This window comes from Pristis pectinata, chromosome 4 (genome assembly GCF_009764475.1).
Source record: "Pristis pectinata isolate sPriPec2 chromosome 4, sPriPec2.1.pri, whole genome shotgun sequence".
In the NCBI taxonomy this organism is placed as follows: Eukaryota; Metazoa; Chordata; class Chondrichthyes; order Rhinopristiformes; family Pristidae; genus Pristis; species Pristis pectinata.
Window position 1 is genome coordinate 104,494,213 of NC_067408.1, and position 17,311 is coordinate 104,511,523.

The 17,311-nt window shown below is 41.0% G+C and overlaps 1 protein-coding gene across 1 annotated transcript in view; it reads left to right on the forward strand.

Moving 5' to 3' along the window:
• Window positions 1–16,738: 16,738 nt before the first annotated feature.
• Window positions 16,739–17,311, forward strand: part of LOC127569020 (cell adhesion molecule DSCAM) — a 530,455-nt gene continuing 529,882 nt past the window's right edge. The window contains exon 1 of the mRNA XM_052013277.1: window positions 16,739–16,927. Within this exon, the coding sequence (XP_051869237.1) occupies window positions 16,885–16,927 (43 nt within the window). The 5' untranslated portion in view covers window positions 16,739–16,884. The remainder of the gene's footprint in view (window positions 16,928–17,311) is intronic.

Consider the following 17,311-nt stretch of genomic DNA (forward strand, 5'->3'; position numbering starts at 1 on the left):
CTTTCATAGTTTTAAACACCTCAGTTGAATCTCCCCTTAGCCATCTCTGTTCCAAAATAAAACAACCTAGCCGAGCCAATCATTTCTCATAAGTAAAATTCTCCAATCCTGACCCCATATTATTGTAAATTTCCTCTGTATACCAGTGCAATCGCAGCCTTTCCTTTCTCAAAACTGTCTTAAAGGGATTTATCATTTGAAAATCTCTCTGCATAAATTCAGCTGGTGATCTTTTGAGGGCAACTTCTTAACAAACCCTAGCCCCTTGCAGGGAGACATTTCTCATACAGTACAGCACAAACTCTGCATCTGGTGTAATATGACAAAGAGCTTTAAATTCCTGTATTTTTTTTAAAACCTGCTGGATTATTTACATTTTTCACGTTGCTGCATGAGGTATTTTAATCTCTTGAAATGAATTACACAAACCAATGTACATACCAGAAAGTGATGTAAGCACGTTAACTATAAAATGATTCATATTGCATAGGTGCTTTTTACTCACTAAACAGTTTCCTTTTAATTCTCCTTTGTATCAATCCTCTATGGGTGTCATCTATAACAATTATATGTCAAGAATTTATTGCAATTTGAATTCAATTTTGCTTCAGGTTGAACAGGAAACAGAAAATACGAGAAACAGTCAGTAGATGAGGCAGCATCTGTGGGGAGAGAACCAAAGTTAACGTTTCAAGTTTATAAGATATCTTTATTAGTCACGTGTACATCGAAACACACAGTGAAATGCATCTTTTTGTGCAGAGTGTTCTGGGGGCAGCCCGCAAGTGTCGCCACACTTTCGGCACCAACATTGCATGCCCACAACTTCCTAACCCGTATGTCTTTGGAACGTGGGAGGAAACCGGAGCACCCGGAGGAAACCCACGCAGACACAGGGAGAACGTACAAACTCCTTACAGACAGCGGTGGGAATTGAACCCGGGTTGCTGGCACTGTAAAACGTTACGCTAACTGCTACACTACCGAGGGGCTGATGAACATTCATCAAGCTGAAAGATGAAGTTTCTTTCTCCACAGAAGCTGCCTGACCTGCTAAATATTTCCAGAATTTTGCTTCTGCATTCTCATTTTCCTTCCACTCTTCTCGCCTCCTTTCCTTACCCATGTTGGGGTTGGAATTTGGTGTGTGTTAAGATCCCACAATGTCCATTGCCCTCTGTTACCATGCATGACCCACACACTGAATACCTGGGCTATTGAATTGTAGGGATTGTCACTGGCAAGCGAGGTCCTGCCTCCACCCAACACTCGCATGTTCATTGAAGTCAGCGGAAAGTCTTTGGAAAGAGGGGACGGAGCAATTTCCCTTTCTCCCTGTCCCTAACCCAGGTGTGTTGAGACTCAGTTTATCAATAGCACTATCACTGAGATCTGCTGTTTCAACTTACCTCAGATCTTGTAGTCATGCTGTCTCATATGATCAGATAGAGCAAAAATGATCCGTTTATGAAGAAATAGCATCATTCACATCCTTTTTCAGAACTTTTCAAAGTCCTTTAAAGCCAATGAAAAACTTCTGAAGTGTAGTCACCATTGTAATGTAAAAGCTATGGTGGATAATTAGCGCACAGAAGAAACCCATAACGAGTAAGGAGATAAAGACCACTTTGAGTGAAATTGGTTAATGAATAACTGTTGGTCAGTTCACTGAGAACTCCCCGACCTTTACTCAAAATAGTGCCATGAGATCTTTCACTTTCTCTTGAGAAAGCAGACAAGTTAAAATCTCAAGGTTGGTTAGAGCCCTGAAGGTGACATGAAGGGCTTCATTTATATGGGGAAAATTCTGATGTTATCCTATCAGCTAGACTGAATGAAGGAGTCAACAGGTGGGAACAATAGCACATTGGTGTTGCTAACTCAGAGGCTTGACCTAATATTTGGAAAGCTGAGTTCAAATCCCATCATGGCTCCTGCAAAATTTTAATTTACTCATATAATTTAGTATTGGTGATGGCACTGCCAATGAACAATAGCAGAAACCCATATGATTCATTAATGCCCTTCATGGAAGTAAATCTGTTATCCCTACCAGTCTGACCATAGGTATTTGTTTGAGTCCTATCTCAAACTCTTTCACGCAAAGTGGTCTTTATCTCATTACTCATTGTGGGTTTCTTCTGTGTGCTAATTATCCACCACAGCTTTTACATTACAATAGTGACTACACTTCAAAAGTTTTTCAATGGCTTTAAAGGACTTTGGGAAGGACAAGAGCTGCGAGGTAATGTTGCAGCTCTATAGAACTCTGGTCAGACCACACTTGGAGTATTGTGTTTGTTCTGGTTGCCTCATTATAGGAAGGATGTGGAAGCTTTAGAGAGGGTGCAGAGGAGATTTAACAGCATGCTGCCTGGATTGGAGAGCATGTCTTATGAGGATAGGGTGAGTGAGCTAGGGCTTTTCTCTTTGGAGAGAAGGAGGATGAGAGGTGACTTGATAGAGGTGTACAAGGTGATAAGAGGCATAGATCGAGTGGACAGTCAGAGACTTTTTTTCCAGGGTGACAATGGCTAGCACAAGGGGGCATAATTTTAAGGTGATTGGAGGAAGATATAAGGGGGATGTCAGGGGTAAGTTTTTTTACACAAAGAGTGGTGGGTGCATGGAACGCACTGCCGGCAGAGGTTGCGGGGGCAGATACATCAGGGACATTTAAGAGACTCTTAGATAGACACATGAATGATAGAGAAATGGAGGGTTATGTGAGAGGGAAGGGTTAGATAGATCTTAGAGCAGGATAACATATCGGCACAACATTGTGGGCCGAAGGGCCTGTACTGTGCTGTAATGTTCTACGTCCTCTAAAATGGCACAGAAAACCATTCCATTCAAGGGCTACATGCGATTGGTAATAAATGCTGGATTTGCCACAATCATGAATCAATAACGAACGTAACAACATTAAAAAATAGGCACAGGAGTTGGCCACTCAGCTCTTCAAGACTGCCCCACCATTCAATATGATCATGACTGATCTGTCCTAGGCCTCGATTCCTGTTCTATGCTAGTTCCCCATGGCCCAAAATGCCCTGATCTTTCAAAGATATTTCTATTTCAAATACCCCCCAATGATCTGGGCTCCACAATCTTCCGGTGTAGAGAATTACAAAGGTTCATTGCCCTCTGTGAGAAGAAATTCCTACATATCTCGATTGTAACTGAACACCCCCAATCTAATAACTATGTTCCCCAGTTCGAGGTTGTCCCACTAGTGGAAACATCTCAACATCTACCCTGTCATGCCCCCTAAGGACCTTATATGATTCAATATATAAGTTTTAATAACTAACCCCTTAACAGAGCATTGGGATTGGGTCTGAAGCTAGCTGGGTAACATTGACTGCCAAGGCTTACACATATAGAATGGCATATAGATTGTCAGGGTGGATCACCTGGATCCCATTGAGAATGGCTGCCTTCTGGAGGGGAGGAGGCAAAGCTGGGATTCCTCCAACTGGCCATCATCGAGCAATATATTGAAGAGATAAATTATTGGTGGTTTAAGTAACATGATGGATTTCTGATTACTCCCTTTCTGTCTCAAGTAAGGACTCTGTAGCTCTGTTTATATTACATCTTTTTGACAAGGAATATTTTAGCAAGTTATCAGGGCTGATTTGGAGTAAACACCGACACCATTACATGTGACAGTAAGAATAAACAACTTGCATTTATAAAACACCCTTTACAGTCTCAATCCATCCCAAATCATTTTACAACCAATTAAGTACTTTGGAAGAGCAGGCATAGTTATAATATGGACACTGTAGCAACCAATTTACACATAGCAATGTAAATGGCACTGCAATAATGATCCAAAAATCTGTTTTGGTGAAGTTGGTGAAGGAACAAACATTGTCAAAGACCCTTCTTCACAATGTAGCATGGAATCATATACAACCAGTCCCACCAACTGCCTCATGTGAAAGACAGCACTTCCAACAGTTCTGTGCAATGGGGGCATCAATCTGGATTCTGTGCTCAAGTCACATGCTGGATTTTAACCACAATCTTCAGACTCAGGCAAGTCTACAATCCATTCAAATGTTGCCTTCACCCACAAGAATTCAGAATGGCGAGTTAGCTCAGGCTTAATGCTCATGAAACCTGGATTTAATTTAAATAGAATGAATATTACTAAAGGATAAAACTAAATGACATTTATTCACCAGAAAGGATAGTGTTCTAGCTTCCTTTTCTCCAGATCTATTTTCTATCATTTTTTAAAGAAGAACATGATTATTTCAGATTGAGCTGATTCAAATTACAATTGAACCACTTTGCATTTATATAGTTTTGTTATCTTTTTGGTTCTTTTGTATGCTTACTTGAGATTTTTTTGACCATTTTTAATTATATTCCTAGAAGAATCCTAATTCCTTCTGACATCCAGAGTTTCTTCAATACTCCTGACATTTCAATTCTGTCTTGAATAATAAGCAAACACATTTTGCATTAATTACTCCAGCCACCATAATTATCCTGTGCCTCCACAGCATCTTATTCTCGTTTATAAATAGTGGCAGACTATCACATCAGATCTTGTTTCTGACTTTATTAAGCAAGCACGTTTATTTAAGAGCAAGAGAACAAGCAAATGTATAACAGTGATAAGACAGCAGCTTGGTTTTTGCATTGAAAGATTTGACCATTATTGAAGATTAAATTGGACACAAGTTTCAATAACTGCCCTTAAGCAGTTAATCACAAAAAAGGAAGTTGTTGCTAAATTGCCTTGCTCCTTAGTAAACTTTGCTGTATGAATACCTCACCTATTTGATGTTGAAATGCATGGAAGGACATGAAATTGTGGTAGAGATGTGATAGCCACTAAACTCACTGGAAAAAGTATACTTTTAACAGTATGATGTCTTAATACTGCAAAACAACCTCTCCAGCACTGAAAACCAACTTTACAAGTGTCGAGCCTCAGTTTTTGTAATTATAATTATTTTTAAATATTTAGATAAAATTAAACATTTTCTTTGTGTCTACTTTATTTCACACTCTCTCAGACCAACATTTTTAATTTACAATAAAATGAATCTATCCAACTTCTCAGAAAGGATTTAACAACTTTCTTTCTCCCTCCCTTATTTTGCATGTATGAGTTGACATTGAATTTACTAGTTAAGTTTCTACCAGTTTGATTTAGCATTCCTCTGTCTGATTGATGAATGAAGTGCTCAGTTGCTTGTCCTGCTCACAAAATACCAGGTTGCCTGCAGAGGGAGTCATGCACTTTTAGATTTCTCTGCTCCAGAAGTTTCAATGCAAGTCCCATAGAAAGTCTACATGTCAGTGGAACGAGAAGTTGGTCAGACCAGCAGTTTTAATTAACAGCAAAATGAATCTATCAAGTTTTTCAGAAAGGATGTAACAACACGAAGGCTGAAGGTGTTGTGGATAGTGTAGGAAGTTGTCGTTGGTTACAAGGGGATATAGACGGGATGCAGAGTTGGGCGGAGAAGTGGCGGACGGAGTTCAATCTGGAAAAGTGTGAATTGATACACTTTGGAAGATTGAACTTGAAGGCAGAGTACAAGGTTAATGGCAGGATTCTGAGCAGTGTGGAGGAACAGAGGGATCTTGGGGGTCCAAGTCTATAGATCTCTCAAAGTTGCAGCCATTTGATAGGGTGGTTAAGAAGGTGCATGGTGTGCTGGCCTTCATTAGTCAGGGGGATTGAATTCAAGAGCTGCGAGGTATTGTTGCAGCTCTACAAAACTTTGGTTAGACCACACAGAGTACTGTGTTCAGTTCTGGTCACCTCATTATAGGAAGGATGTGGAAGCTTTAGAGAGGGTGCAGAGAAGATTTACCAGGATGCTGCCTGGATTAGAGAACATGTTCTATGAGGCAAGGTTGAGTCAGCTAGGGCTTTTGTCTTTGGAGCAACGGAGGATGAGAGTCGACTTGATAGAGGTGTATAAGATTATGAGAGGGTTAGATAGAGTGGGCAGCCAGCACCTTTTTCCCCGGCAGCAATGGCCAATACCAGAGGACATCCATTTAAACTGAGTGGAGGAAAGTTTAGAGGAAATGTCAGGGGTAGGTTTTTACACAGAGACTGGTGGGTGCCTGGAATGCACTGCTGGGGGTGGTGGTAGAGGCTGATGCAATAGGAACATTAAAAGACTCTTAGATAGGCACGTGGAAGTAAGAAAAATAGAGGGTTATGGGCCGTGTAGGAGGGAAGGGTTAGGTTGATCGTGGGGTAGGTTTATATAGGTCGGTGTAACATCATGGGCCAAAGGGCCTGTACTGTGCTGTACTGTTCTATAAACATATTTGTAATTTTTCATATTGTTTAGTTTTGGTAGTGCCTTTGGTCGGTTGTCTATCCACTGAGCCAGATGTTGCACTCCAGATACCTGCCCTCTCTTGTAAATGATCCTGAGCCACTATTGTGAAGAAGAGTTATCCTTGGTTTCCTAGTCAGTACTGATCCTTGAATCAGCATTGCGACAGATCCTCTGGTGCTCTGAGATCACAGGCTAACTGCATCATTGACCATTTATCTGTCCCAGCATGGAGTCATTGAGTCATACAGTGCAGAAGCAGGCTCTTTGGCTCAAATTGTCCATGCCGACCAACAAGTACGTATGAATACTAATACCATTTACCAGCACTGATCTGTGCCTTCTGTGCTCTGACGATTGAAGTACTTTAAACATTGTGGGAGTCTCTGCATCCAACACCTTCTCAGACAGTGCATTCCAGATTTCCCTGGGTGAAAAATTGGTACTGGTCTTGGTTTATTATTGCCACTTATACTGAGGTACAGTAAAAAACTTGTCTTGCATACTGATCATGCAGATCAATTCATTACACAGTGCATTGAAGTAGTACAAGGTAAAAACAATAACATAATACAGAGTAAAATGTCACAGCTACAGGGAAGTGCATTGCAGGTGGACAATAAGGGGCAAGGTCATAACAAGGTAGATTGTAAGGTTAAGAGTCCATCTTATCATATAAGGGAACTGTTCAATAGTCTTATCACTGTGGGATGGAAGCTGTCCTTGAGGCTGGTGGTATATGCCCTCAGGCTCCTGTATCTTCTGCCTGATGGAAGAGGGGAGAAGAGAGAATGACCCAGGTGGGTGGGGTCTTCTTCCTCAGATCCCCTCTAAACCTCTTACCACTAAGCCTAAACCTGTGCCCTGTTGTTTTTAGATACCTCTTCTCTGGGGAAATGTTTCCTACTATCGACCCTATTTGTGGCATGCTGGAAGTCTGCCTCCTGGCTCACTAGTGAGGCCCAGGTCAGTTCTGCTCATCCCACTGCGCAAGAGGGCAGCTGCACTCATAGAACGGCTTTGACAGTCGGTGGGGCACTGACTGCTGGCTCATCAACACTGAGTTTTCATTGTTGTGAATGTTTGTAACTATCTTTCCATAAATGTTGCAAATTTTTCAGGACTGTCAAAAGTACAATTATTCAAACTAAAATAATTAAAAAGCTAAACACAGGCACGCATGCACACACATTTGAAATCAATTAATAACTTTCAGATTAACTTAATAAAACCAAATGAAAACCTGTATTCGCCTTTCTCCTGCCAGCTGTTTTCTCCTATCACAGAGTCATGGAGGCATTGAGTCTCTATCATTTTAATTGGTCAACTGTGGTTGCAGCAGGTTAACCTGGCATGAGTTGACTAGGTGGATTTCCCACCCAAAGAATAGCACTGTCCTGTTAAAGTCCATGTACAGTCCACTGGCACAGTGCATGTGTCCTGAACTCTGCTAGAGCAATATTGCTCTACAGTCTCTGCTCAGACGTAGCCAGCCACAGACATATATGTTGGTATATACAGGAGGACGTCAGTGGCAGACCAGCCCCAACGAGGCGGTCATTATCACATTTGTGGGAGCTTGCTGCATGCAAAATGGCTGCCATGTTTCCTGCATTAAAACATTAGTACTACAAAGGTAAGTAACACTCTTTGAGATGTTCTCGAAGGTGTAATTCAAATGCAAGTCTTTCTTTGTAATAATCTTTTAACTCACTGGTTTAAATACACACTATCCCCCACCCTCCTATTTCAGATCTAAAGCTGTTCATGTGAACAATCGTATGGGAACTTCAGCATGCACATACAGATGACATGTGACAACAATAAACATTTATCAAGTGAATCGGTTTAGAAACCTTCCAAATTTGGGCATGAAACTATTACAGAACTTGTGACAATGTGTATACAGTGTTTGTTCTGTTTTCAAATTGTAAATATTATGGGTGTGTATGTTTTTTTATCTCTGTTACACCCTTTCTTAAGGCACTTGCAGTTTATCATGGAGTGTTACTGCTATGTCACAGAGTGATACTTTGGATAGAATACCTTAAAATCCATTATTAATATTTAAAGGTGATTAAAACAAACTAGAGAGGAATGCGTGAACAGTTTGGCTAATAGCAGTCTTACCAAACACACGTCTATGTGCAAACCACACACACACACGCTGGAGTTAATATTCCACATGAGCCTGCTCCCATCCCTCTTCATCACAGCCCATCAATGTACCCAGCTAGTCCTTTCTCCCTCAATACTTTATCAAGATTCCACTTAAGTGAGCATGGGGAACCTGGATGAAAGTCAGCAAAAACTTAGCTGTGAGAAACTAAGTGTTTGCAGACCTGGTAGATTTAAAAATCTAAACTGCATTGTTTAGACATCATTAGCTGTAATCCCATTTGTGATGCTTTGTGCTGACTGCAAGAGTGACCATTGTTCTGGAGACAAGTGAGAAGGATTCCCATCCTCAAAACCAGGCCTATCAACTCAAATCCCATTAATTATTCACATGTGTTGGCCAGTCATCAATACAATTACCACCTGAGGGATTAGGGGGCTTTAGAGGGATATGGGCCAAAGGCAGGCAAATGGGACTAGTTTAGATGGGCATCTTGGTCGATGTGGACTGTTTGGGCTGATGGGCCTGTTTCTGTGCTGTGTTACTCTATGACTCCGGCTGCAACACCAACTTGTTGCCAATCAGCCAGCACAGCTGGTAACCGGGAGCTATTTCAATCAGAAAGAGAAACTACTTAGCCCTTCCCTCTCCCAAAGATATTCATTGGACAGTTATTAGCCCAATGGGTCTGTGCTCTCACCAACTAAGAGAATGAACTTTGAGCAGCAGGGTGATTCAGCATTAAATCTGAAGTGCCTTGTCACCACAGGATGGATGAAGGCCATATCTCATGATGCAGCAGGGTCAATGGAAAGGTTCAGTAGCAACTGCTTACTTCTCTATGGGTAGCCAATGGCATTCTTGTATCTGATTTCCAAGTGATACCTCCCAACAGATGTTGTCCCAAACCTGAGTTTCCTCAAGTAAAACATGGATATGTCTTCTACATTGGAAAGCACCTGCAAAGCCTCATTTTCAACCTCTTAGCAGTCCATGTTTGATGAAATTTTATTGCATACAAAGACTTCCATAAAGCTCTCTCAGTCCACTGCAAGAGCTCATTTTCACCCCGTACCAGCCACCCTGTAACCTCTTGAAGTCATTTCCAATTAATGTCAAAATAGACAGAGTGACGTGCTGTGGGATGCCATCCAGAAGTAACTGAATTAAAGACTGTAAAACTACTTTCAAATTGCACCCTTAGGATCAGCAAACACAAGAGGCTTTGATCCCATCTGTCTGAGCCTGATTCAAACCCAGACCTGGAGCCCAACATTGCAACATCCAGATGCTGCCTAGCCCTTTCACCTGTGGAAGCCTAGACAAGTGAAAGACAATCCAAGTGACTTTGCTGTTGAAATCAGTGCTGTTTCTTAATATTTCACGATAAATATTGTGATTTTAGGTTAGTTCACATCATAAAACAATTTGGCCAGTGATTATTGTTAGTTTGCCAGATAATCACAGTGCAAGGGCCAGTAAATTGCATGTGAGGGAATTGGTTTGACTGCATGGCAAAAACTGGCATATAAATACAGCAATTCATAGAGATGCATTAATCATTAATATTGCAGAACCTTTAATTTTCAGCATGCCAATTCCTTTAAGTTCCATCAATCGATTTTAATGCAATTGATATAAGCTGCTGATGTGTACTATTGACAGCATGGGGAAGTGGAGATTGATGCATAGGGCATTGCCTTGAGGGAGCTTTTAATATTCTCTGCTGAAAACCACAATGCACTATTAATCATTGGATAATATTTTTTATTGTTTATCTTGTGAAGACATTGTTTCAAGTAAGCAAAGCATGGTTTATGGAGAATAAATTTCATTTTTGTTAAAGTGAGCAGTTATTGGACACATCTATCCATGCAATGAAATGATGGAATTAGCTGTCTCCTTGCCTAAATAAGTTAATCTTAGTACACAACTTTTGCATTTGTGTCAAGTGCAATGAGCAGTATACCTTGGAATTAAAGCCAGCGGGATTAAATTGCTGCGGGATTAAAGGTGAATCCCTCTCAAGGGCAATAGTCTCATACTCACTTGGGTTTCGTCTGGACTAAAGGATACTGGAAACAAGGATAACCGATCGTTCCCCTCATCAACCTTGGTCTTCCGGCTACTGTTTGCCAAAAGCACAGTTGTTAATAAACTGAGATACCATGTGCTTCCCAGAGTAATGATAAGAAGCCAAATAAAAGAAGGTGCCTCTAACGTTGCCAAAGCTCTGCTGGTCCAGAGTTCTTGGCTAACGAATGTTTAATTAAATAAAAATCAAAATAATTGCAAATGCTGGAAATCTGAAACAAAGGTTCTTTGGTTTGAACTGTTAACTCTGTCAACAGTTATGCCAGCTGATCTATTGAGTGTTTCCAACATTTTTTGTTTTTGTTTCGATGTATTTAACCAAGCCCTGGAAATAGGAGGAACAGCACAACTCTGAGCAGATATAATATGCTGGCAGCTAGCCAGGGAACATTGGAAAGTAAAGAGTTTAACTCTGTAAACTACATGGCTGGATAGAGGAAGTCTGGGAGGATATATTACCTCTGAAGTGGTAAATAAAAAATCCCTGCCAACATACTCATCATGAAGCGTCTGGGTTGATCTTCAAGAGGCAGTGCCTCAAGGTGGCTTCCATCACTAAGGACCCTCACCATCCGGGACAAGCCCTCTTCTCGCTACTACCATTAGGGAGGAGGTACCGATGGGCTGGAGGTGAGCCTGAAGACCCACACTCAACGGTTCAGGAACAGCTTCTTCCCCTCTGCCATCAGATTTCTGAACAGTCCATGAACCAATAAACACTACCTCATTATTCCTTTTTTTTGCACTATTTATTTATTTTGTAATTTATAGTAATTTTTATGCCTTTGCACTGTACTGCTGCTGCAAAACAACAAAGTTCTCACTTTATAAGTCAGTGATAATAAACCTGATTCTGATAGTTGAGACACATGTAGCACAATAAAAAAATAACTTTCGACATGGCAGCTTAATGTGTTCGCCCCTACCATCAAATTTTACTGGATTACTTTTTTTTTACAACATTTCTCAAATCGGGGAACTCTGTCACCTAGAAGGACAAGGGCAGCTAGTAAAATGGAACACCTGTGCCTGTAAGCTCCCCTTCAAGCCATACATTATCATGTCTCAGAATAATATCACCAATGCTTCATTGTTGCTGGGTTTAAATCCCAAAACTCCCACTAGCACTGTGGGAGTACCTTCACCAGAAGGACCACAGCGGTTCCAGAAAGCAGCTTACCACCACCTTCTCAACGGCAACTAGGGACGGGCAATACTGACTTTGAAAGTGACACCAGTATCCCATAAATTATTTTCTTTCTTTTTGATTACATGAAAGGATGTAGGTAGTCAAAACCATTTTAATGCAGGGTTGAAGTAGGGTTTTGACCCGAAACGTCGACAATTCCTTTTCTCCCACAGATGTTGCTCAGCCCGTTGAGTTCCTCCAGCAGATTGTTTGTTGCTCCAGATTCCAGTGCCTGCAGAGTCTTCTGTCTCCATTTTAATGCAGTTCTGTTTCGTTAGCATCTAAACAGCTAGTCCGAATTGGAAAAAAATGTGTTAAAATAATTACCTCTTTACAACATCATAAAATCGTCTGAAGGCTCTTTACCCAGTGAATTATTTCTATGAAGCTTTCAACGTGCTGTTATGTAGACTGGTGGAGCAGCCTTTTAGCACCAACAGCACCCCATTATCAGCAAGGAGTTTTGTTTCGATTTGGAGACTGAAGCCTCTTTGCGTCTTCATGTCCCACACCCACGTTGTTAGACTGACAGTATTCCATATCTTGATAAGTGTATGTTAGCAAGAGAACTTTTACGATTTTAGAAATAACTATCGGTATTAATTTTACAGTGGAATACTGACACTAGTATCTCTCCTGATCCAGCTTATCCTACCTCCATTCATAGCAGATCCAATGACGCACGTGATTGTAAGCCAGTTATATTCAGTCACTGACCCCTACACTGTTTAAGGAATGGGGTGGAATAGAAAGTAGTTTATAATCCATTGCTGTTCTTGATTTGTAATAAAAGTACAAACATCATAAATTTTAATAGGTGGAAACCAATTAAAACAAATTCCTTAAACCCAACAGATAGCCATTGGTATAACAATATTTAAACATACTGCCTTCAAAAGCCACCTAAAAATGTACCTTCAGTCTTTCATCACAGTCGAATTATTTACTTTCTTCTTTGCTATCTGCCTCTTCTCCTTGAAAAGGTCTCTGGAATGGCCTATTCAGGAGTCAATAGATAACTAAGCTATTGCAGTAACATTGCTTATCATTTCTTGGATCTCTTCATTGTGGAATTCCTTTCTTCCATCTGTTTCTTGGCTACAAGAGAAATTAAATTCAAGCTTGGCGTCACCTCATCCATGTTTTTCCATGCACCTCATCTCCTTTTCTCTTTTGAAACTTGGCAAACTTTTCAAGTTGACTTGACTGTTTACCATAGTGTTCCAATAAAATATATAGGGGCAGGGAAATCAACAGGATCACAGCAACCATCAAACTCCTGCTGTGTTGCTGCTGAAGTTCATGGAATCAGAGGGACAGATCTCCACTAGTGGCCTTTGGGTGGATACTTGGGTACACAAAGAACTTGCCATCCAACTGAAGTCCCCATAAATTGCAAGAGAAAATAGGATGACCTCTGGGTGCTCGCAAATGTCTCTTCCCTTCCTTCTCCATCACCACCACCAACCAACAATGCTTCCTCCATCTCTCAAGAGCACTATACTTTATTCTATGAAAGGATACCACAAAGACATCAGTTCAATTGTTGAAAGGCTCAGATATCATTCTCCAGGGTGAACTTCCTCCTTTTGGGGTTCCTATTGAAAACCACAAGTGCTCTTATGTTAAGAAGTTGCGTTGGGGTTAAGTTGCTGGACTACCACAGTATTCAGAGGTCATGGGGCATGAGTTCAAATTCCATCATGAAGCATGGGGAATTTATATTCAAGTTTTTCTTCTGATCAAGCATTTATCAGCAATATCAGGACTCTATCCACTTTTAATTGTCCCACTACTGAGGAGGTAGTTAATAGTCAATTATAGTGGTGGGTTTGGAGTCAGGATAGGCAAGGATGGCAGATTTCAATCCTTGAAGTACGTAGCGGAACAAATGGGCTTATAATAATTTAGTAGTTTCATGATGGCCATTACTGTGATCAGTGTTTACTTTTGCATATTAATGTAAGTACTTGAAAGTAAACTGCTCAGTTGTCATGTTGGGAATTGAACTCACATCTCTAGACCAGTGGTCAAAGTTTTAGCTGCCAGTAGCAATCACCAAACTGCTGTAATTAAATAACATATGGAATTAAAAAGCTCACAAGATTAAGCGTGACCATAAAACTACTTGATTGTCGTAAAAGCCCATTTGGTTCATTGTTTTCCTTATGGAAAAGAAACCTATTCCCTACCTGTTCTGGCCTGTAGGTAACTCCATATCTATAACAATGTGGTTGATATTCAGCTGAAATGGTTCGGTGAGCCATGAGGGGACAATTAAGAATAATCAATAAATGCTGCTTAGCAAGAGATCTCCTATCCTGTGGCTGAAAAACTTTAATAAATATCTTCATCTATCCAGGCAGGCATAGCTCTTTCCCCATAAGGCTATCCCAGAAACATTAGGTGGTACATTGAGGGCTGTTCTTGGATACTCCTGCCAGATTTTCAACACGGCTCCAAAGGAGTGGCCACACAATACCTCAGCCCCGTTATCTCCATCATCAGAGTCTTGTTTATTGTGCATTGTTCCTGTGTGTGTCACACCTTCCCAAACATTTTCCTGTCACATTTCAACAACCATAAGACAGCATCCTCTGAGACTGCCCGTGTGCAACGTCAGAGGTCTTCTACTTGCATACATTAATGAAGCACACATAAAGCAAAGGAAAATATTGTACATAGAGATTAAAATGTACCCTTGTTTGCAGATTTAAAAGCTGTTTCAGCAAACAATGTTCCTTGATATTAAAATTACCCAATTGTGTAACCAGTCAGAGCTTTTGGAAAGCATTAGGGAAATGGCACTAATTAGATGGGTCTTTCAAAGAGTTAGGATTGTATTAATGGGCTGAATGATCTCCTGTGCTCCAGGCTCCTAGTACAGTTGTTTTGCACATTTGCTAAATGCATAAAATAACTCACTGTCGTTAAAGCTGGGATATTCCACTTTATACAAAGGACAGAATACGTGTAGAAAGATCCTTCTAACACTACTGGTACCAGACTGTGCAACAGTCATTATACTCGACCTCACAGACAATCCCACAGGAATCAATGGATAACTGTTCCTATTTTATAAATACCCTTAAGGATTACTAACCCTTTAATGGAAACCAGAACATATCAATGATATCCTATGTAGTTTATTAAGCAATAATGTACAGCTTTCACTGAACAAATGCTCCATAAAAATCATAACTAAAAATCCCACTTAATAAGCAGGGAATGTAACATATCCAGTCTATTATTATAAATAGTTGGGGTCACACGTATGGATGGGCGAGGGGTGAATTGTAATCGTGAGAAAGCAAAAAATATCCTGAACTCTATATATAATACTCAAGGTGCCCATCTTGTGTACACTCGTCTTTAAAGGAGTAATTTAACTTATCCAGCCTTTTAACTAACATCCTGGCGCGGTAATGGGTTAAGATGCAGCAATCCTTTATGCAAGCCATGTACGAATACTTCGACAGTGCTCCACCGAGAGAAGTGACACAGCCCAAACCGGTAAAGTTGCATGGTGCATGCTAATGTCCGGCCGGACCCGGGAGAATGCCTCTGCTCCACTCAGTGTAGGAAGACGAGACTTGGTTGAGAGTTTCCTTTATTCAACGCGGCGAGATGGTCTTATTTTGGCAAGTTTGGCAACTGGAAATGTCATGCACCGTCAGGAAACGCCCTCAATGCAACCCGAAGAGTGCTGATCGCGGCGGGCAGAGAGAGAGTGAGAACGAATGACATTAACGACACAAAGACATTTCCTGGGAAGAGGTGGGGCTAAAAATGACCAACAGTCTTGTGAAATCCAATTGAAAGCGCAAGTAACGAGGGCTTGGATAAATGGTGGGCGGAGAGACAGGCAGTGTGAAGTGCGGTTGTCTCTAGGACTGGAAGGGTTAATATTAATTGGTTTTTTTATTCGCTCGAGTTCTCATAAGCTGGAAAAGTAAGCTGGAGATCCATTTATAAATACAATATTTAGATAAGAGTTAAATATGATTTAATATTTACACAGGCGCCGTCCATCCACATCACATTATAAATATTAGGTGAGCAGGAGTTGATATTTTTGTATAAATAATTTTAAAAAATACTTCATTTAAAATCACCTTTTAAGGAGAGACAGTGATAATGGTCCACACGTACCGGAGATGTTGGGAGCGGCGTGAAAGTGTTTCATTTTTTTTAAATGTCCAAGTCTATTGCATTCACCCGAGCTTGGTTTCCGGGGAAAGGGGGAACGGATGGGTTCTGAGTGTTTGAGCTGCTGGCGAGTTAAGCGGTGGTTATTCGTTCCAGGTAGTTTATCTCGCCAATTCTATTAATGCTGATCGGATTTCTTACAGCGTGCCGACGGTAGAGAGAGAAAAAAAAATTGGACTCTGCCCCTTTAAAAATCAAGCGAGTTTTTTTTCCCCAGGATAAATATATAGATAGTTAAAGCAATAACCAGAAGATATTCGGTATAGGATGAAGGCGTTCATGTTGTCCTTCACTGTCCTTTCAGCCTGAGGAAGAGAGAGAAAGGGGGAAAATCTGCTGAAAGCCAGTCTGCAGCGAGGAAAGGGTTAAGCTGCTTTGAGACAGGGAATGGGTTAATGGGTTGTGATCTAATGGTATCAGGCGTTGGTTTAGCGCTGGGATCAATGTGATTAAAGCTGTGGGAAGATGTGGATGTGTTGGATGGTGTTGAATTGGGAGGCTGATTGCAGAGCTGACTGTGGTGGTGGAGTGCTGTACCTGCCGACCTGCCTCCGACCTGCTGCTGCCGCCAGTACTGCTGTTGTTGTCAGTGTTCTCCGTGTCCCAGCACACCTGGCTGTCTCCCGGGGCTGCACACACCCTCTGAATCTCTGATCCGGTTTTTTTCTTGCACTCAAGAGAAGAGAAGGGAAGAGAGGAGATCAGGTTTTAAGGACACAGCCAGCAAAGACATATCTTCCAGCCCCAGTATAAAGGGCTACCAAAGCAAGCTGGTTTGATTTCCAGTGCCTGTTGTAACCAAGAGGTTTCTCTCTCTCTCTCTCTCCCCCTCTCCCTCTCCCTCTCTCTCCCTGTGGATGTTAACCTTCATATACAGTAACAAATTTCACATTACAGAAGACGGGGAAGTGCACAGGGATCATTGCAAGAAGGACAAAGCCTAGGGCATGTGGATCGTGGCAACTCTCTTGCTCCACAGCATCCTGAATGGTGAGTTGGTTAATGAAATAGTCCCTTTGCACATTAAGGTTGTGGGATGACAGAGAATGTTTCTTTACGTTTCCTTCTACACAGTGATCAGCAGGAGACAGAAAATTGCACTGTAATCATTTAAAGTAGCTTACCCAGCAGAGTCAGCCCTGTTGCTGTCATACAACAAATGCAGGCATGTATCTTGGCTTTCTTTGCTGTTATCTATATGCCTAGCAATATATGCTGCAATTAATCTACATTTTATATATTTTGTGGGGCATTATGCAAGCATCATTGATGATTTTTATCTATAGAAATGTGATCTCTGACAAAAGAGACAAATAATGAGAAGTGTGAACACTGAAAATTTAGAATGGTGTCTCTCCCTATACATAAGCTTGT